This window comes from Macaca thibetana, chromosome 17 (genome assembly GCF_024542745.1).
Source record: "Macaca thibetana thibetana isolate TM-01 chromosome 17, ASM2454274v1, whole genome shotgun sequence".
Taxonomy (NCBI): Eukaryota; Metazoa; Chordata; class Mammalia; order Primates; family Cercopithecidae; genus Macaca; species Macaca thibetana.
This window is the reverse complement of record NC_065594.1, coordinates 52,604,854-52,627,628: the sequence shown is the minus strand read 5'-3', so window position 1 is coordinate 52,627,628 and position 22,775 is coordinate 52,604,854. Positions and strand designations below refer to the sequence as shown.

Here is a 22,775-nt window from a genome sequence, read left to right as displayed (position 1 = left end):
CGCGTCGTCCCGCCATCCGCGAACCAACCAATTGCACGGAGGCCGCGTAGAAAATTCGAATAGCAACTCCTCGCTCCACGTTCCGCGCAGAGGAACGAGGCTCCAAATTCAAATCAACGCAGCCTCACGCCGGCGGCGAGCGCGAGGGGCGGAGCCTGCCCGGCGTGAGCGGAGACGCGCCGTGTGATTGCCCGGGAGAGAGGAAGGCGCTCCAGTTCCGGGTCAGGCCCTTCTCCCGCTTCCCTCGGCCTTAGCCATGGCGAGTAGCAGCGGCGCTGGGGGGGCGGCGGCGGCCGCGGCGGCGAATCTGAATGCGGTGCGGGAGACCATGGACGGTGAGTGTCAGTTGCGCTCCTTTTACCTTGCCTGCCTTCCCAGAGCCAAGGCCCCCAGGCGGAGCTGAGCCTGGGGAGGACTTCAGGTCCCCTTCGTGCCCCAAACGGCATCTTCGAAGATCTTTGGAAGGGACCTGCCAGGGCCGCAGGACTGATGGCCCTATCCCTTGAGAGTTGTCTCCGCCGCTGCGTAGTTTGTCGCGCGCGCCAGACGTTGCGGCCCCCTAGTCAGCCGGTTGCGCACCGCGTCCCTCTCGCGCGAATGCTGCGCCCCTTCTATCCCGCGTCCCAGGTCCGCCCTACCCGCCCGATCTCCTGCGGTGACAGCGCCACGCCCACCCCACCCAGTACACCCGTTCCCTCCTGCGCGCCGCGTCCCACCGGATTCCCGCGCAGGGCGCTTCGGGGGTCCCCAAGGTTGGGATCCCCAAGGTTGGGATCCTGGCGGGGACAGGGGCCAGGTGTTTGGTCACCGCTATGCCTCGTGTTCTTCGCACTTAAGTAGGCGGCCTTTAATATCCTGCGAATGATTAAGTTCCCCCCTTCGTCAGAATTATCCTAGTTTCCTCTTGAAGCGGGTGACGCCAGTGCCCAAGTGCTATGGGTGTCGCCTGTTTTCGGCCCTGGAGCCTACACAAGCTCTGGAGCCTACACAAGCCCTGGAGCCTACACAAGCGTTGCAGAACACGAAATTAGTGTCTTGCCGGTTACCTTCTCTCTACTCTCTAATGCCACTTTATAACCCTGTGGTGAGCTTGGACTAGATACTTAAACATTGAGCCTATTTGTTTAAAATAAAATCCTGCCTCCAAGAGTGGTGAATATTTAAATAAGACAACCATGTAAAAATATATCAAAGATGATCAATTATTTTTATATTATTTCCGATGTCATCTCTCTTGTAGTCTCCTTTGTCTCCTTTTTACTCACATCCACCTGTATTATGAGTGTTTGATCGATGTTAAATGTCATTTGCAGTGGGCCTAGACGTTTTCCAGAGGCTACTTAAGTCAGCTTCCCTCTCTGTTAAAAGATAACCCTATGAAATTCTCACTCTTGTATCTCTTTCTCCTTCACTGTAGGCTTTTTTTTTTTTTTTTTTTTTTGAGATGGAGTCATGCTGTGGTTGCCCAGGCTGGAGTGCAGTGGCGCAACCTCAGCTCACTGCAACCTCCGCCTCTTGTGTTCAGGCAACTCTTCCCAGCCTCAGCCTCCGGAGTAGCTGGGATTACAGGTGCCCGCTACCACACCCGGCTAATTTTTTTTTATTTTTAGTAGAGACGGAGTTTCACCATGTTGGCCAGGTTGGTCTCGAACTCCTGACTTCAGGTGATCCACCCACCTGGGCTCCCAAAGTGCTAGGATTACAGGTGTGAGCCACCACCCCCGGCCTCATTTTCTTACATAGCCCCTGCAGAAGGGCTGCTGGCTTTTTCTGCACTGGCTGCTCGTTCCTTTTCAAAGAATTACATTTTTAGAGACTTTGCATCTAATTTTTCACTTGTTCAGTATCTACCTTGCTGTTTTTCTGAGAATGTTAATATTCAGCCTATTTTTCTATCCTTTTCGATGTATCAACACTTACTAGTTTTATTTTGTAAGTGAATTTATGCATGTGTATGTGTGTGTGTGTGTGTGTGTGTGTGTGTGTGTGTGTGTGTGTGTGTCTGTGTGTATAAAAATTTACTATCTTGTATGTTTCCTTGGAAAAAGGTAGAGTATAAGACCTCACTTCTAGCCTGTTTTCTTATGTTAGCTGTACTTAGGTTCCTTATGTATATGGTCGTAGGATCCTATTTGAATAGAAAACTCACATTTTCTCTCTGGTGGAACCACTGATGTACAATTGAGAACTGATGATTTGTGTTGGCTACATCATCAAGATCTTTTCTGAGAAAACCTGGTGTAAAATGAAGATTATAGAGAGAATAAGAACATGAAAAAGTGAAGTAAAACAAAAAATGAAGGAGAGGGGATGTGGTGTTTCACAGTATTTAAATCAACCCATGAGATCAAAAGTGAAATTTTCAAAACTTTGAGTACCATTTCTCCCCTCAATGGCAGGATTTGTGAACCCCCCTTTAAGTCATATGAATTGCAGAACTCTTGGCTACATTTGCGTTTTGATCATGAAATGGAAGGATTTTGTTAAAGACATGGGAGGCAGCAGGCTGACTTTGTATTAATCAGTTATCTGTGTAGCTCACTCTGAAAAGAACTATCCCTGCCTATTTAGAATACGGTCTGCATGAGATCTTTGCTTTCATCCTTATATCCTTAAAATTCTGCATTCTCTTAAAATAGTCGTGCCTTTTCAACAACACCCCCCGCCCAACCCACTGTGTATGGTTGCCTCCTTTGCTTTTCAGTTTTTTGATATGTTAGGTATTCTCTGTTGATTGCTTTATACTTTAATTTTTGTTTTCCTCTCAAATCATCCTATGCATCTGAATTTTAATTTTGATAGTTATTCCTTACGAGAGTCTTTATCATAACACTTACTTTTTTTTTTTTGAGACTGAGTCTGGCTGGAGTGTAGTGGCGTGATCTTGGCTTACTGCAACCTCTGCCTCCCAGGTTCAAGCTGGGGATAGGACCCAATTCTCCTGCCTCAGTCTCTGGAGTAGCTGGGATTATAGGCGCCCGCCACCATGCCTGGCTAATTTTTGTATTTTTAGTAGACACAGGGTTTCACCATGTTGGCCAGGCTGGTCTCGAACTCCTCACCTCAGGTGATCCACCCGCCTCGGCCTTCCAAAGTGCTGGGATTATAGACTTGAGCCACTGTGCCCGGCCTGTAGCACTACTTTAAATATATATATAAAGTAGTACTATACTTTAGTACTTATATATAGTATATATATAGTAGTACTATATATATACAGTACTTTAGTATATATATAGTAGTACTATATACATATACACTACTATATATAGTATATATATCTATACATACATATAGTAGTGTGTGCATATATATATAGTAGTATATATATTTGTAGTAGTAAGCTCAGGCACCTGTATTCCCAGCTGCTTGGGAGGCTGAGGCAGGAGAATCGCTTGAACCTGGGAGGCAAAGGTTGCCGTGAGCCGAGATTGCGCCACTGCACTGCAGACTGGGTGACAGAGCTAGACTCCATCTCAAAAAAAAAAAAAAAAAAAAAGGAAACACATTATAGAGAAAGGAGTTAAGAGAATCTATGGTATATATATTCCATTTGACTAGCACTGCAAGGCAGTGCCAGCAAAAGAAACAGGTAGTCCATGCTACCACCATCAATCCAGTTGCACATTTGAGAAAGAAATCTGGAAGTCTGTCTTGCTTTCTCACCTCCTCTGCCTCCTGTTCTTCACTAAGCTCTTTCAATTCTTGACTCATTTCAGGTTGGCTAAATATCTCCTGATCATACTACCCACCCGTCTTTTATCAAAATTGTGATATAACTGGACTTTTTAAAGATTCATTTGATACTCAGCCAAAAAGTCCTTAAATTGCAAATTTGATCTATTCATGTTCCTATTTTATATCTTCCAATAGCTTTCCACAGTTCTAAGATCTTCACTAGGACTTATCTCATATTTTATACCCATTCACCCCATTAATTACATTGCCTTCACAATAGCAGTTCAGGTCTGTGAATTTATTAAGTTCCCTCTAGTGTAGGAACCATCACACAAGCTGTTTTCTTTGCTCTCACCCATCACCCTTCCTCCTGCCTCTGTATTAGTCTGGTTGATTTCTTCTCACCTTTGATGTCTAAGTGAAGTTGTAACTTCTTCAGACAAGTCTTTGCTAAACACTGTGTCCTTCCAAACTTGGTAAGATGCCCTTGTAATTTGTTTCAGAAGTATTCCACTCTTTTTCTTTATTTTACTTATATCTGGAATCAGTTATTACTTTAATGTCTATCTCTCCTCCTGGACTAATATCTGTGAGGACCGGGACCATATCTACCTTGTTCGTAACTGTATTTGCAGCAGTAGCATAATAGGCACAAAATACATACAGTTGCAGGTTGATTATCCCTCATCCAAAAACCTTGGGACATGTTTTGGATTTCAGATTTTTTTTTTTTTAATATTTTCACATACATAATGAGATATCTTGGGGATGGGACCCAAGTCCAAACACAGAATTCATTTATGTTTTATATATGCCTTATACACATAGCCTGAAGGTAATTTTGTTTTATTCCCTCAGGGATGCCGAATGAGCTGTGTATTGAGCACCTGCATTTTGACTTTGATCCATTATATGAGCTGTGGAATTTTCCACTATGGTGTTATGTCAGTACTTAAAAAGTTTTGGATTTTGGAGCATTTCACATTTCAGATTTTGGGATTAGGAGTGTTCAACCTGTACTAATCATATAGTGGGCACTAAAGAAATAGTTTTTGATTACAGGTGATTTGTGAAAATAGGAAGTAAAAATAGGTGTCCATTTGAAAAGAAGGCTTAAAGAAGAAATACCGGAGATGAGATGAACTAAGAAAACAGCATTGAGTTATACGAAGGGAGGAGAAAAGGCAGAGGAGAAAAGCATGAACAAAGGCGTGAAGTCAGGAATAAGCATAGCCTTTATAGGTGGGGGGTCTACCATGAAGAGAACAAACTGGACAGAGAAGGGAGAGAATCAACTGAAAAACTGTTAGAAGCATCATAGAATTCATCAAGGTGACTGGTGATTAAAAAGTGTAATATGTAATGTTCCAGTATACTGATGGTAACCACTTAGAATGTACAAGGGCTAAGTAGAATCCATTTATGAAGACAGTCAAAAATAAAGTGAAGATTCAGTATGGTAGATTGAGCACTTGCTGAAACTCTAAGAATATAAAAATAATAGGAAATAGTAAGAAAATGTATCAGGATAGACCTGTTCAAAAGCAAGAAGGGAAGTCCCCGTTGATTAGGAAAAGAGAGGTTTCCCCCAAAAGAAAGGAGCACATGGGAACCACAACAGGGAATTGTCGGGAATAGAACCTGACAAAGCATGCTACCCTGCCTCACGGAAGCTGGGAGTCAGAAATGTGCCATTTGTCACAGCCAGAGATTGAGAAGCACCGTCCATGTGTTTTTTGGATCTGAACCAAAAATACTACAAGGCCTGATCTAGAGGCCTAAGGCTAGGGTACAGCGTCCTATCTTAGAATGTGTCACCAGTCCAGGACACCTAAAATAAATCTATGGAGGATGAGTTTTCAGCCAAGAATGACAAAGCACGTAAGGTAGATGAAAACCATGAGCAACTAACATGGAAAATGAAAAAGAGGGAAAGTGGTAGTAACAGGGAACTCTTTTATTGAGCCCTACTGTATGTCAAGCATCATTCCAAAGGACCGCAAGGCAGTTTCAGCAAAACAAACGGATACCATTCTCAGTGTATCCTTTAATTCTCACACTAATCCTTTAAAATAGGTACTCTTATCCTCACTTTAGAGAATGGTGAAATAAGGCACAGAGAGAGTAACTTGCCTACTAAATACTACCGCTAGAATTTGAACACAGGTAGTCTGGCTCTAGAGATCACACTCCTAACCACTATCTTTTGCTGCTTGCTTATACTTCAAGAAATAGAGATAATAGAGCAATCTCAAATACAGTTTAAGAATATAGCCTTAAATAGATGAAGGCAGGATCAACAGCTGTGAAATTAGTCACTATAAATAAGCATTTAGTTATAAAACAAGTGATTATGGGGAGAAATTGGAAATCTTAAAAGGTATTGAAATAAATTCAGCAGATAATGTGAATAACCAGCTGGATACAGCTGAAGAGCAAAGTATCAGTAAACCGGAATATCAGAACTGAAGAAATGAAAATGGGAAGGGCTGTCATCTTCCAGCCAAGATGGAGTAACAGAGATTAGATTTATGCTTCTGCTTGAAACAACCAAGTAAACTCATAAGCATACAGAACAATGGTTTTCAGGACACTGGACATCAGGCATCAGAGTACAGTGATCCCTTAGAGACAGGAAACAAGCAAAGTGATTTCTTGGGTTGCCCCAGCTCACTGCCTTCAGAGAGTTCCAGGCCTCAGTATAGCAGGGAGAACCCAGGCGGAACCCAGTGGACACACTAAAGTGAATTTAGAAGACTGAAGGAGTTTAGAAGACCCAGGAGACCAAGGCAGGTAGAGTTTGAATAACAGTACCTGAGAGGGGAGAACTGCACAGAAAAAATGCTGGAGATCTGTAGAAGTGTGCCCCTTAAGTATTCAGAGCACTGATTAGCAGATGTGTGAGGAAAGTACTCAGAAAACTGGGAGGGTACCATCTAGAACGACTGGAGTGAACAGTGCACCATGCTTACACAGGGCTGAGGATAGTACCTGTAACTACCAGCCAGAATGGAAATCTTTGTAATTCATGAGACATTGGATAGAGTACTCAGAATTCTTACCTCAGTCGTAAGGGGAATAATTAGTCCTATGCTAAACAGGGCTCTGGTCCTGCCTAACAGATCTAAGAAGTAATACCTGAAAGAATCAAACCATTTCCAGATAACGGTATCTCATTCTAAAGCTCAAGAATATAGAAATACAAAAATATCCTGTACCTAAGTAAAATTCTGAGTACATGGCATCTAGTCAAAGATTACCAGGTATGCAAGGCAGAACAGTGTGACCCATGACGTGAAAAATTCAGTCAATTGTAATAAACATCCCCCCGATCACACAGATGTTAGAATTAGCAGACAAGGGCATCAGAACTATATTCTATATCTCCAAACAGTTTAGCAGACGCATGGAAGACATTTTTTTTTAACACTCAAATTGAACTACTTTTTTTGTTTGTTTTTCTTTTGAGACAGAGTTGCTCTTGTTACCCAGGCTGGAGTGCAATGGCGCAATCTCGGCTCACCGCAGCCTTTACTTTCCGGGTTCGAGCAAGTCTCCTGCCTCAGTCTCACAAGTAGCTGGGATTAAAGACATGTACCACCTTGCCCGGCTAATTTTGTATTTTTAGTAGAGACAGGGTTTCTCCATGTTGATCAGGCTGGTCTCAAACTCCCGACCTCAGGTGATCTGCCCACCTTGGCCTCCCAAAGTGTTGGGATTACAGACGTGAGCCACTGCGCCCGATTCAAATTGAACTTCTAGGGATGAAAGTGAATATCTGATATGAAAAAAATGGGAGGGACCTATCTCATGAACATGATAAATACTGTAAGAATTTTCAGAAAGACTTAGACTTAAATTAATGGGTGACTAAATATTGATAACTTGTCCATTCTCCCAAAATAATATGTAGTTTTTATACAGTTAATCAGAATCCAATTTGAATTTGTTTTTAGAATTGATGAAAAATTTTAAGTTCATCCAAAGAATAAAAGGGCTTATATAAATGAAAGATAATGGAATGTTTACCCTACTACATGCAATATAAAGTTAGTAATTAAATGGTTGCCTTTACAAAAGATAGACATGTAACAAATTTGTAGGTATATGGGAATTTACTATGGATAAAGGTGGCATCTCAATTGGGTAGGGAAAACTTAGGTCATTCAATAAATTTTACTGGGGCAACTGGCTCATTTCTGGGAGGAAAAGTTAGATCCTATTTTCCACCCAAACTCCAGGGAGATAAATACTTATGGGGGGTATTGGGAAATAAACTTTCAAGTGCTGGAAGAGAATACTGGTGGATATCATCTTTGCGTGAGGAATAACTTTCTAAGCATAATGCCAAGGGGAAATGATATAGGAAACAGTAAATAATATGTTGACAGTTGACTTAAAATATTCTAAATACTCTCCGGGAAGCAATCATAAAACAAAATTCAGTGGAACCGGTGTACTTACAACCTGTAATGGAAGGGATTCAGAAAATCACTTTGGAAACCAACTTTCTCTGTTTGTGCTTCTCATGTTAAAGAGTTCTGGCCGGGCGCGGTGGCTCAAGCCTGTAATCCCAGCACTTTGGGAGGCCGAGTCGGGTAGATCACGAGGTCAGGAGATCGAGACCATCCTGACTAACACGGTGAAACCCCGTCTCTACTAAAAAATACAAAAGCTAGCCAGGCGAGGTGGCGGGCCCCTGTAGTCCCAGCTACTCGGGAGGCTGAGGCAGGAGAATGGCGTAAACCCGGGAGGCGGAGCTTGCAGTGAGCTGAGATCGGGCCACTGCACTCCAGCCTCGGTGACAGAGCGAGACTCCATCTCAAAAAAAAAAAAGAAAAGACAAAGAGTTCTATCAACTACAATAAAATGTAGTACTATACAAATGAAGTTTAAAAAAATATAAAGTTTCATTTTTATTATTAGATTCAACAGACATGGTTTACGCTGTCAAATTGTCATAAAAGTTTCTAAACACTTTTAAAGCCTTAAATATGTACATTACTTTTTTTTGACTATTGTACGTCAGTTGAGCAAATATGTATATTACTGACTGAAGAGTTGTACTTCTAGAAATGTATCCTAATGAAATAAAATTTAGTATGTACAGATTCTTATCAATATTTGAATGGGGGAAACATGAGAGCAGCCTAACTTTTAAAGTAACAGAGCAGTTAAATGTAGCGTTTCCATAAAATGGCACAATATGCAACTAACTAGTTAAACTGCATTTTAAAAGAATACTAAAAAATAAGCAAGCGTTCAGAATTATCCTAAGTATGGTAGATATGTGTTAGATATTAAATGAGTGCCAGAATATATACCAAGATGTAAAAGGCAGTTATGTGAAGGGAAGTCTAAGTTTATATTTAAAAGTTTCTAAAACTAAGTAAAGGCAAGAAAGTATTACATGCAGATTTCCAAAATCTGGGATGCTATGCTAATTCCTTGGTATTGTGCAGTGATATGTAAATTAATGAAAGTACTATATGCATATTTTTAAATGATGTAAGCCTTTTTTAAAAAGTTTCTTTTTGTTTCTTTTTTCAGTTCTGCTTGAGATTTCAAGAATTTTGAATACTGGCTTAGATATGGAAACTCTGTCTATTTGTGTACGGCTTTGTGAACAAGGAATTAACCCAGAAGCTTTATCGTCGGTTATTAAGGAGCTTCGCAAGGCTACTGAAGCACTAAAGGTTGGAGATTCCTATTAGTTCATTCTAAATAAAGATGTTTTTATTTAGAAAAATGATTAATGATGAAGTTATGGGAAACATCCTGGCTAAACAAGGTTAAACTAACATCCAACACCACCAGGAGACCAGGAGCTTAATAGCGTATGTTCATATCATAAAAATTACTACTACCAGTCTGAGCACGGTGGCGCACGCCTGTAATCCCAGCACTTTGGGAGGCTGAGGCTGGCAGATCACAAGGTCAGGAGATCGAGAACATCCTGGCTAACATGGTGAAACCCCGTCTCAACTAAAAATACAAAAAAGTTAGGCGGGCATAGTGATGGGCGCTTGTAGTCCCAGCTCTCAGGAGGCTGAGGCAGGAGAATGGCATGAACCTGGGAGGCGGAGCTTGCAGTGACCCGGGATGGCGCCACTGCACTCCAGCCTGGGTGACAGAGCGAGACTCCATCTCAAAAAAGAAATTACTACTACCATGGACCATGTTACATTTTCCTAGAAGTCTCTGTTTTTAGAATTGTGCTATTTGTTGAGTAAAATTGTGCCTGCTCCAGAAGAGGTATATTCAAGTCCTAACCCCTGGTCCCAATGCATATGACCTTAGTTAGAAATAATACCTTTGCAGATATAATCAAATTAAGATGAGGTCATCCTGGATTAGTGTAGATCCCAACCCAATGATTGGTAGCCTTATAAGACAAGAGAAATTTGGACACAAATAGCCAAGGAAAGTTAAGGATTTTCTGTGGCCACAAGAAGCTAGAAAGAGGCAAGGAAGGATACTCCCCTAAAACTGTCAGAGAGCATGACCCAGCTAATACCTTGATTAATTATGTATAATATGTATGCATTTCTGGCCTTCAAACTGTAAATAGATTTTTGTTGTTTTAACCCACCTAATGTGGTTACTTTGTTATGGCAGCCCCAGAAATCTGATACAGATTTTGGTACTGGGAAGTGGGGTGTTGCTGTAACAAATACTTAAAAGTGAGGATGTGGCTTTGGAATTAGGTATTGGATAGAGACTGGACAGTTTTAAGGTGCTTGATAGAAAAAGACTAGATTTCCTTGAAGAGGAACTGTTTGTAGAACTGGGAATGTTCAGGCAATTCTGGTGAGGGCTCAGAAAGAAGAGAAGAGAGCTATAGAGAAAGCTTCAGGGCTTTTTTGAGACTAACATTAGGATCAGAATGTTGCTAGAAATATAAATGTTAAAAGCACTTTTAGTGAAGACCCAGATGGAAATGGGGAACATTTATTGGACACTAAAAGAAAGGTGATCTTTGTTAGAAAGTGACAGAATGGGCCAGGCACAGTGGCTTACGCCTGTAATCCCAGCACTATGGGAGGCCAGGGTGGGTGGATCACCTGATTTCAGGAGTTCAAAACCAGCCTGACCAACATAATGAAACTCTGTCTCTACTAAAAATACAAAATTAGCCAGTTGTGGTGGCACATGCCTGTAATCCCAGCTACTTGGGTGGCCGAAGCAGGAGAATCACTTGAACCCGGGAGGCAGAGTTTGCAGTGAGCCAAGATTGCAACATTGCACTCCAACCTGGGCAACAAGAGCGAAACTCCATCTCAAAAAAAAAAAAAAAAAAAAGAAAGTGACAAAATGTGGCTGAATTATGTTCTACTGTTGGAAGGAAAATAGAATATGTAAAAATGAACTAGGATATTTCTTTGAGGAAATTTCCAAGCAAATTGTTGAAGGTATAGCCTGATTTCTTTTTGTTGCTTAATAATGTGACACAAATGAGCAATTGAGTAAGGACCTGATAAGAGAAAAGGAACTAGCATTTGAGAATTTAGAAAATTCTCAGCCTCTCTGAATAACATGTTCTGGAGACAGGGCTAAGAGTGTGGCTAGACTTTTGTGAAGAGATTAGGTATGTGATAGAGCCAGTCAGCCATCTCAGCACAAACACTACCAGCTTGGACAGGATGAAGTGAAAGAAGGCTGTCAGATTACTGGGATTCCTCAGACAGGAAAGTGGCTGATAGAGCTGCTCAGCTGTGAGCCCATGTGTTATCCTTCAAGAAAAGGAAAAAGTGACTCCAAGAGTGCCTCAGGGACCAGAGGGCTGCTGCTGCCACCAGGCTCCCAGAGGGCCACCTTTTTTCAAATTCAAATTAACCACCTTTTAATTGCTCAGACTGGCAACTAAAAACATATCCTATTCTCTCTTGCACAGACTTTCTGATTTAAAAGCTTGTGATTTTATTTCCCTTTTTATTTAGCACTAACTCACTTTAAATACTGAAACTTTAAGTTAGTTCATCTTAAAACTTGTCCAAAATGTGGGCTCACAGAAAAGACAGCCAATGGAGGGGAAAACAAACAAACAAAACCTTCTGATACCTGATACAAAGTGAATTCTCTTTTTTCTTACCTTTAAGAAAACAACTATTTAAAACATGCAATTTACATATCTTTCTGATTATTTTCCAATGAGTTCTTTAGGTTTGTTTTTGTGCTTTTTAAAATCTCTTGATTATTGAATCTAACTAAAAAGGGTAAACCACATTTATAGAGCTAAAATGTATCATATAGAGAATATCTATGCAACCATCACTGCCAGCACCAGATAATCCCCCTTCTGCCCCCTCCCCAATCACTAACCTTTCCCTCTTGCACTCCCCTCTAGTAACTACTATCCTCACTTTTATGGTAGACTCTGTATTAGTCCATTCTTGAATTGATATAAAGAAATACCTGCTGGGCTTGGTAGCTCAAGCCAGTACAGGCTTGACACCCATTACTTTGGGAGGCTGAGTTGGGCAGAGCACTTGAGGTCAAGAGTTCAAGACCAGCCTGGCCAGCATAGTGAAACCCATCTCTACTAAAAATATAAAAATTAGCCAGGCATTATGGCAGGCACCTGTAATCCCAGCTGCTCAGAAGGCTGAGGCAAGAGAATCACTTGAACCCAAGAGGTGGAGGTGGCAGTGAGCCGAGATTCGCGCCACTGCACTCCATCCTGGGCGACCTAGGAAGACTTCGTCTTAAAATAAATAAATAAATAAACAAACCTGAGACCAGATAATTTGTAAAGAAAAGAAGTGTAATTGGCTCATGGTTTTACAGGCTGCATAGAAAGCATAGTGGCATCAGCTTCTGGGGAGGCCTCAGGAAGGTTACAATCATTGTGGAAGGCAAAGGGGGAGAAGGCACGTCATGTTGCAAAAGCAGGAGCGAGAGAGTGAGGTGCCACATAGCTTTATGTAATCAGAACTCTTAAGAATTCACTCACTATAGTGAGTACAGCACCAAGCGAATGGTGCTAAACCATTCATGAGGGATCTGCCCCCATGAATCAGTCAACTCCCACCATGCCCCACCTCCAACATTGGGGATTACATTTCAAAGTGAAATTTGGGTGGGGACGCACATCCAAACTATCATTCCCTCGCTGGCCCTTCCCAGATCTCATGTGTTCTTACATTGCAACATACAATCATGCCTTCCCAACAGTCCCCCAAAGTCTTAACTCATTCCAACAATAACTCAAAAGTCCAAAGTTCTGAGACAAGGCAAGTCCCTTCCACCTATGAGCCTATAAAATCTAAAACAAGTTATTTACTTCCAAGATACAATGGGATTATAGACATTGGGTAAACATTTCCATCCCCAAAGCGGCGGAAATTAGCCAAATGAAAGAGGCTACAGGCCCCAAACAAGTTCCAAACCCAGCAGGGCAGTCATTAAATCTTAAAGCTCCAAAACAATCTCCTTTGACCCTGTGTCTCACATGCAGGACACACTGGTGGGAGGGGTGTGCTCCCAAGGCCTTAAGAAGCTCTGCCCCTGTAGCTTTACAGGGTTAAGCCCCCGCAACTGCTCTTATGGGCTGGCATTGTTGAGTGCCTACAGCTTTTCATGGCTCAGGGTACAAGCTGTCAGTGGATCTACCATTCTGGGGTTGGAGGATGGTGGCCCTCTTCTCACAGCTCCATTAGGCAATGCCCCAGTGAGGACTTCGTGTGGGGGCTCTAACTCCATATTTCCCCTCTGCACTACCCTAGTAGAGGTTCTCCATGAGGGCTCCACCCCTGAAGCAGACTTATGCTTAGATACCCAGGCTTTTCCATATATCCTCTGAAATCTAGGTGGAGGCTGCCAAGCCTCAGCCCTTGTACTCTGTGCACCCACAGGCTTGACACCACATGGAAGTCACCAGGGCTTATGGCTTGGATCCTCTGAAGCAGAGTCCTGAGCTATACCTGGGCCACTTTGAGTCATGGCTGGAGCTGGAGTGTCTGGGATGCAAGGAACAATGTCCCAAGGCTGTGGAGGGCTGCAGGGCCCTGAGCCTGGTCCATAAAACCATTCTATCCTAGGTCTCAGGGCCTGTAATGGCAAGGGCTGCCTCTTAGGTCTCAGAAATGTTGTCTAGGCCTTTTACCCATTATCTTGGCTGTCAGCACTTGTCTCCTATTTAGATTCGGAAATTTCTCTAGCAAGTGGTTACTTTGCAACCCCCTTGAGTTCTCCTGAAAATGGGCTTTTCTTTTCTACCACATGGACGGGTTGCACATTTTCTAAACTTTTATGCTCCGCTTCCCCTTTAAGTATAAGTTCCAGCCTTAGGTTATTTCTTTGCTCATGCAGCTGAGCATATGCTGTCAGAAGCAGCCATGTGACATATTGAACACTTTGCTGCTTAGAAATTTCTTCCACCAGATACTCTAAATCACTCTCAAGTTCAGACTTCCACAGAACCCTAAGACATGGACACAATGCAGCCAAGTTCTTTGCTAAAGCATAACATGCATGACCTTTGCTCTAGGTCCTGATACTAGGCCTCGGAGCCTGTCATGAGAAGGGCTGCCTCTTAGATCTCTGAAATGCTGTCTAGGCCTTTTACCCATTATCTTGGCTATCAGCACTTGTCCCCTATTTAGATACAGAAGTTTCTTTTTTAACTCAAACCTATGGCTTTCATATGGCAGAAAGAAAAATAACTGAATAACAAGAATAGCTGATATTTATATGAATACTTTTCTCATGCTAGACCGTATGTTCTACAGGCTTTACTGGCATTATCTCTATCATTACAACAGTGATAACTACTACAGTTTGAGCATTCGTAATCTGAAAATCCAACATGCTCCAAAATCTGACATACTTTGAGTACCAACATGACACTCAAAGGAAATCCTTATTGGAGCATTTCAGATTTTCTAATTAGGGATGCTCAGTCAACAAGTACAGTCAGTCCTCTTATATTTGTGGGTTCTGTATCCATGGATTCAACCAGCTGTGGATCAAAAGTATTTGGGGAACAAGGGGAAAGATGGTTGTGTCTGTACTAAAAATGTACAGACTTTTTTTCTTGTCATGACTCCCTAAACAATACAGGATAACAACTATTTACATAGCGTTTACATTGTATTAGGTATCACAACGAATCCAGAGATGATGTAAAGTATATGGGAGTATACGTGTGGGTTATATGCAAATACTATGCCCTTTTATATAAAGCATTTGAGCATCTGTGGACTTTAGTATCTATGTGGTGGGTGACATGGGGAGTCCTGAAACTAATAATTCACCATGGATACCAAGGGACAACTTTAATGCAAATTTTCCAAAATTTCAGGACATCTGAAATCAGAAACAGTTCTGGTCCCAAGCATTTCCAACAAGGGATACTCATCCTATGCTACTGTTAGTAGTTTACTGCTAAGGAAACTGCAGCTTATGGTGACTAATTTACTTACCTCAAGAGCTTTACAGTTAGTGATTGACTTGAGATTTGAACTTGGGCTCTCTGACTTCAGAGCTGTTTACTTAACTACTAAGTTTTCTCCTCCAGTAAAATCTCAAGAATACCTGAGCCAGCAGTTTAGGAAAAGATGAAGTTGTTGTTAGAAACAAAACAGTCATTGGGCTTTAGCATGGGCACATTCCCTGACTTAATATTATCTAATAACTCTTTTAATAAAAATAAAAAAGAGTATTATAGTATTTTATCAGTGTATTTCCAAAATTTTTGAGGGAAGGAATTATTTAGTACACATCTGCCACAACTGTAAGAGTTTTTGTTTTACTGTGCTTGAGTTTGAAAGGGAATTAATATAATAGGAAGATACTTTTGTACTACAGTTTGAGTGCGTGTAAGAGAAACAGAGTCAAATAAACCTATCTGAGGCAGGTGACTGACAAGTGCTTTGGCATAGCATTTTCTTAGGCAAAATATAAGCTGAGATATTAGGATAGGCAGTTCAGAAATGCCAATTTAACACAGCTTTTTCAGCTTTTAGCATACTGGTTATTCTGCATCCAGTAGGCCATAATGAGATGTGGGAGGTAAAAATCAGTAATTAAGATACACAGAATCAGAAAGTGTTGACTATTTGAATGGAAAATCTGTCTCTTATATACACGAAGCCTCTTAAAATGCATTTCTCCTATGATCTAGAAACAGTATAGCAACATCTCAATAAAACCAGGGTGTTTCAGCTAGGCGTGCTGGCTCACACCTGTAATACCAGCACTTTGGGAGGCCAAAGCAGAAGGATCACTTGAAGCCAGGAGTTTAAGACTGCCTTGGGCAACATGGCGAGACTCCGTCTCTACAAAACATTTATTTTAATTACACACCTGTAGTTCTGGTTATTCAGGATGGCCTGAGCTCAGGCATTTGAGGCTGCAGTAAGCTTTGATTGTGCCACTGCATTCTAGCCTGGGCAACAGAGTGAAAAATAACAACAGCAACAACTAGGGAGTTTCTAGCAAACAAGTGTTTATTAGAACTTTTTTTTTTTTTGAAGTAATTTACATAATCTGTATAATTTTTATGAAAGTAATGCATCCTTATAATTTTAAGATATTTAATTCAGAAAATACAAAAAATAAAAAGAAATCACTCAAGATTACCAAAGAGATAACCTGCAATAATGTTTGGTGAACATCATTCCAGATAGTATCATGCTATTTTTTTTTTTTTTTTTTTTTTTTTTTTTTTTTGAGACGGAGTCTCACTCTGTCGCCCAGGCTGGAGTGCAGTGGCCGGATCTCAGCTCACTGCAAGCTCCGCCTCCCGGGTTCACGCCATTCTCCTGCCTCAGCCTCCGGAGTAGCTGGGACTACAGGCGCCCGCCGCCTCGCCCGGCTAGTTTTTTGTATTTTTAGTAGAGACGGGGTTTCACCGTGTTAGCCAGGATGGTCTCGATCTCCTGACCTCGTGATCCGCCCGTCTCGGCCTCCCAAAGTGCTGGGATTACAGGCTTGAGCCACCGCGCCCGGCCCATCATGCTATTTTAAAAGTAAAAGTGTTATATGTGATTTCAGTGAATTGAAAAAGAATAACTCATCAGTTTGCTTCTCCCTGGATTAAAGTCTGTTCTCTCTTATTGCCATTTGGGACAGACTTGGGGAGCTGGTGGATTTAGAGCTACGCTGAGCCACATCTGCCTTTCCTTGACCACCCTTTTATTGGCTTTACACCCATAAGGTTCTTCTCCTTGCCTTGTGTGATTGCTGCTCATGAACTTCTCTCTCTCTCTTTTTTTTTTTTTTGTTAATTTCTTTTGGTTTTAAAATTAAGGTAAAGAGAAGTTGTTCCTGCTGTGTTCTATTTTTATCTAGAATTCCTGGTATTTAGAATTTCACTGTATGGTATTTATTGTCTCTTTTTTGGAATATGTAGAATAGCAAATCAAGGGTATCTTGAAATGTTGCAAAAAACTGTTAGTCTCAGACATTGCTTTTTTCTTTTCCTCTTTGGTTGACTGTGTAGAAAATAGTAACTTTTTTGTTAATTTTTTTGCTTTTTACTTTCACAGATTTGTATATTGATGTGGTCTAAGTCATTTATAGTAAAAGTAGCTAGCTATGTATCTCCCTAATTACATAAGTTACTCAACAGCAGTAATGAGCATCTCCTTATGCGCATCTCCCGCAGCATAAATAGGACTGTTAATTAAGTGCATTTCATTAGTGATTCTTTATTGACATTGAATTTTTATATTATCTCCGTAGTGCTAGGATTTATGTGTAAGCATCATCTACATACTTTAATTTGAGCAGTTCTGAGCACAACCTACTTTCCTGTATCTTCTATTTTAGTACCCCATTGTCTTAAGTTATACCATTATGGTGGAGTCCTGTGGACTAACCCTTGCCCTTTCTCTTATAGATGTCCTGGACTGTTAGTAAAATACTAATACTTTAGTGTAAATCTGTGATGTGGCTCTGTGTAAGTAGGTCTTATAAAAAGGAGTTGGAAAGGTAAATGAATTAAAAGACTAATACGTATTTCTAAACTTAAACTTATTTAAAATTATATCTTTTTGTATTGACATTAAGAAATTTTTTAGGTAGGATAATAAATAGTATGGTGATTTGTTTAAGTCTCTAGAAATAACGTATCAAAGCATTTATTGATGATATGGTATCTTGGAATTTCTTCAGAATCACCTAGGAAAGAATAGTAGTTAGGGTGTAGATGAGACAGGATTAGATAAGATGTTCATTATTCATCTTTTGCTCTTGTTCTCTCCGCCTTGTAGCATGAAAGGTCTTTTTCATTCTTAATCCCTTTTACTAAAATGAAACATACAGAAACAGACAAACTAATGAAGTCTGTGGGAACAGGTCTGCCATAGGTTAATGTTTCAAGTAGCATTATGTTTTATATGCTTTTAACCATTATTTTATTCCACTGTTAGCCTGTGGACTGTTAGCTGTACATTCAAAAGGTAGTCCTGATGTATAGCAAAACATGAAAAGCACTGCATTACCATGATAAAAGTGGTTCTGTTATATGGGGAATAGTTGTTTGTTAATGACAGTGCAGTATTGACAAATTTATCTTCATGATGCCTCTTTTTGCATGGTTTTATTGTAATGAATCTTACTTTCTTGTTCTAGGCTGCTGAAAATATGACAAGCTGACTTTCTGGAGAAATTCTGATGAGATATGTCAAGCTGTGCGAGAGGATTTGAAGATGGCATTGTAGTTGAGAATGTACAATGAAATTACTGCATGCAGCAGTGTAGAAAAATTTTCCTTTTTAAAAGAATTATAAAACCGTAGCTTTATAAATCAGTGGAAAGTGACTTACAGAGAGAACTATCAGATGTGTTTACATCACATCTTATTCACTTTTTTTTTAATGGCTCTAATGCTTTGGCATTGCTATGTTCATATTTATATATTCCTTATTTATAGCTCTGATGGCTTTAATTTTCTAAGCAGTCTGTCTATCAGATGTGCACATCTGCTGTGCCTGGTTGAAGTATAGTAGAACCCATCAGTAGTAATGTGTAGTAGTTATGACTTGTTGACATTTCCATTATAAACTTTAATTTTGAATTGTTTATGCATTATAACTGTGGATTTATATTGTATTGGGCTGAAAGCTGACAGGATTTCAGCCACCATTCGTGAATTTTGATTTAGATTCATTATTATATCAGAATCTTGTTTTTTAAAATAAGAGCATGGAAAACATTTCTTGTAATCTGCTCCTTAACAAAGAATTTTTAGTTTTTTAAACAGTTTGTTGGGCAGCTAATAATGTGAACCAGGTCATTTTTGTATTGAGTAAAAAATTAAACTTTGAGAAACTTGGATTTTAAAAGTAATGACAATGCTTAGGTTAGTATTATTTGTAATTTGAGTCATTTACATCTAATGAGAATGTTAGTTGAGAATGTTTTCTTAAAGTTTTATACCCTATAGAGGACTAAAAAAATAACTTGTAAAATGAAACATAGCAAACGTGCAAAATTCCTAGTTACTTTTATTACATAAAAGTAATTTTAGTGCTTACCTAATAAATCTTGAATGGTTATTTAATAAATTATTAGATGGGTGATGTGTTTCAAAAGATATTTGCTATTTTTTGAAGAAATAAGGATTTGCAGTCATTAAACAAAACTAAACAATCAAATGTTCTGTATTAGGAATCTTAAGTATGGGTTTTTGTTTGTCATTATTTTTGCCCTTAAAATTTTAACTCATCAAGTGAAGATTCAAAAACAAATTTTATAAAATGTAGAATAGTATTGATTCTGTTCCTGTAACAGAATCTCAGTGGAGTTTTTTTTGCAAAACTAATATGGATTTAATCTGATGTTATTATTTCTTAAATTTTAGATTTTGTTGGGTACCATTTATATGATTGTACAAGCATTCACTCTTTAGTAGCATTTTTTGTTTTTCAGACAAGCTGAAGAGGTTTTATTAAGATTTAGTAATACTTAAATAGCAACCTTCTCTGCTATTTTTTTTTTTAATCTAGAATTTTGACCATTTTGACTCTTTAAATGTCTGGCATCTTTACCAAGTAAACTTGGAAGGTCTGTTACTGGTGAAACAGGTTGAGGAGACAGTAGGAATTTGTAAAAAGTCGTTTGATTGATAATAAACACTACAAATACTATGTGTTATTTATAAAATCATAAATAATACTTTTGTCAAACTCCAAAATTTGTATATACTTCCAGACCATAAGAGTTGATAGTATTATTTATGACTTTGTAGATTAAGTTATTTATGAATGAAACAAAGCAGGAAAATACATTGTGAAGGGATCGTGTTTACAGAGGACTTCTTTAATGTGTCACATTTTAAAAATGTAAACATATATTTTTAATGCACACTTAAGTAATATTTAAGAAACTAAACAAAATAATGATACAATTGCAGTGTTGTGCTTGTTGTCAGTGACAAAAATAAAACCATTTTGGTGGTATTGGCCTGTACTTTTGTTTTAATATATGCTTTTGTTAATTCAACTTGTGTTTCTATAGGACAAAAGATACAGAACATAAAATTTACCATTTTAACCTTTTTTTTTTTTTTTTTTGAGGTGGAGTCTCACTCTGTCGCCCAGGCTGGAGTGCAGTGGCATGATCTTGGCTCACCACAGCCTCTGCCTCCTGGGTTCAAACTATTCTCCTGCCTCAGCCTCCCGAGTAGCTGGGATTACAGGCACCTGCCACCACACCTGGCTAATTTTTTGTGTTTTTAGTAGAGGCGGAGTTTCACCATGTTGGCCAGGCTGGTCTCAAACTCCTGACCTCAGGTGATCTGCCCACTTCAACTTCCCAAAGTGCTGGGATTATAGGCATGAGCTACAATGCCCAGCCCTTTTTAACCGTTTTTAAGTTTCATAGTTCAGTGACATCCAGAATATTCATACTGTATTGTAACTGTCACTATTGTCCATCTCTAGAACGTTCTTATTATCCTAAACTGAAACTCTGTACCTATTTAGCAATAACTCCCCATTGCTTCCTCCTCCCAGCCCCTGATAAACAGTTTCCTACTTTTTTGTCAATGAATTTGACTATTCTAGATACCTCATCTAAGTGGAATCATATTTGTCCTTTTGTGTTTGTCTTATTTTATACAGCATGTCTTCAAGATCTGTCCATGTTATAACATGTATCCAGATTTCCTCTTTAAGGATGGTATTCTTTTATATATATGGTGGACATTTGGGTTGTTTCTACCTTTTGTCTATTCTGAAAAGGCTATTCACAATAGCCACAATGTTATGGACATTCGTATACAAATAACTGTTCAGGTCCTTGTCAGTTCTTCGGAGTGTACACACAGAAGTGGAATTGCCAGCTTTTAAACTGTTTTTTTGAAGTTTGACTTTAATTCCTTAGGCATTAGAGAAAGAAGGAGACATGGTCAAGCTTGTTTTGGGAGTTGTTTCGCTAGTGACATGTAGGCTTGATTTGAGCAGGGAGAGGTTAGAAGCAGAGACTAGTTAGAACACTATGACAGTAACCCAGGCCTCAATGCTCACATCTGAGTAGGTTCAAGAGACACTACAAAAAATAAAAAACATGGGACTTAATGGCAGGTTATGGGGAAAATAGAGAAGAAAATAAGGTGACTGAGTTTCTAAACCTGGGTAACAAAGATAGCAGCAAACAGAAATCAAGAAGGGAATATAATTTTCCTGGAAAAAATGATTTTTATTTAAAGAATATTGTGTTTAACATATATATTAAATCTTAAACCTTGCCAATCTTCCAAAGACCATTGCCCATCTCCATTTTTTGTCCTACAGCATTACCACTCTCTAACATAGTATACAATTTGCTTAGTTATATCTATTAATATAAGCAAATACACCACTACCCAAAAGTCCCACAAGGGCAGGGATTTTTCTGTGTTGTTTCCATCGGTGTAGCTTAAGTATCTTGAACAGTGCTTAGCATGTAATAAATGCTCAATAAATACATGTTGGCTGAATGAATGGATAGACTGGGCATCCAGGAAACAACATGTACCACGTGGTTGGAAAATAACTAACATTGAGAACTTGCTGCATGCAAGGCACTGGTTTTGGTCTTTTAATAGATCAAATTGTTTAACCTTTAGGCTTACGGCAACCACAAGGGATAGATAGCATCATCCTATTATAGGTCAGGAAGCTGAGGCACGAAGTGGTATATAACTTAAATCTCAGAAGTGGTAGAGCTAGGATTTGAATGCTGGCAAACTGAGTGTGGAGCCCACACACCTTAGTGCCTGTTACTATACATCATCTCATGGGATGAAGAGGCATAGTTGGCAAAGGAGATGAAGGAGATTGAAAATCAGATGGCCAAAGTGGTAGTTGAAGCGCTGGATGTAGATGCTGAGAATTTAATAGAAGACTAGTGACAGATGCTTCTCTTTCCCAGGATGGTCCCATTCTTACGGAATATATCATTGATGATGGTAGGCTGGTGAAGTTTTGTAGCATCTCAGCAGATCTATATTACTGCTTTTTAATTACAACAATGTAAAGAAATAACAGGTTAAAGTCATTCCCTTTCCAGAGGTGCTATACTAGAGAAACCCAGTTCTAACAACAACAGCATCTCTTATGAAATTCCCTCTTGGGGCTCATATATACCAGATTGGAGTATTGTAAATGTTGTAAAAAAGATGATGCATGTGACAGCCCTAAATAGCAGTCTCAGGAAATCTGTTAACAAGTGACACTGTCCATTAGAATAGGGCAGATTTTTTTTTTTTTTAACAGTTCAGAGGTCTTTTATTTTAACACCTATTATGCCTTGAATTCATTGGGAATAGGTTCCAGCAGCTCAGACTCCTTCCCACTGGTTCTCACAAAGTGCTTCTCCGGGTGGAGCAGGCTGGTGCTTCAGTTGCACCTAAGTACCTTTCTCTTTGACTTCTTTTTCTGATAATCTTCCTTCACATGTTTCAGGAAGCTGTCTCAGCTCTTAGAGTACTTAATGTGTTCTTAGTTCTCTTGGCAAGAATCTTGCCCTTAACTTGTTTGTTGATAACACTGTCAGGAGCCTGCTGGATAACACTACAGACTCTTCCAGTTTTGCCATGGTAACACCTGAAGAGTAACCATTCCCTTGATGTCTACAACATCACCTTTCTTGTAGATTTCGCATATACC

General features: G+C 39.7%; 1 protein-coding gene across 1 annotated transcript; it reads left to right on the top strand.

Moving 5' to 3' along the window:
• On the top strand, positions 1-20,094 carry MZT1 (mitotic spindle organizing protein 1). The gene is made up of 3 exons (XM_050767000.1): positions 1-335; positions 9,229-9,374; positions 18,256-20,094. The coding sequence occupies exons 1-3, from the start codon at positions 257-259 to the stop codon at positions 18,277-18,279; spliced, it is 249 nt and encodes an 82-aa protein (XP_050622957.1). The 5' UTR covers positions 1-256; the 3' UTR covers positions 18,280-20,094.
• Positions 20,095-22,775: the final 2,681 nt, after the last annotated feature.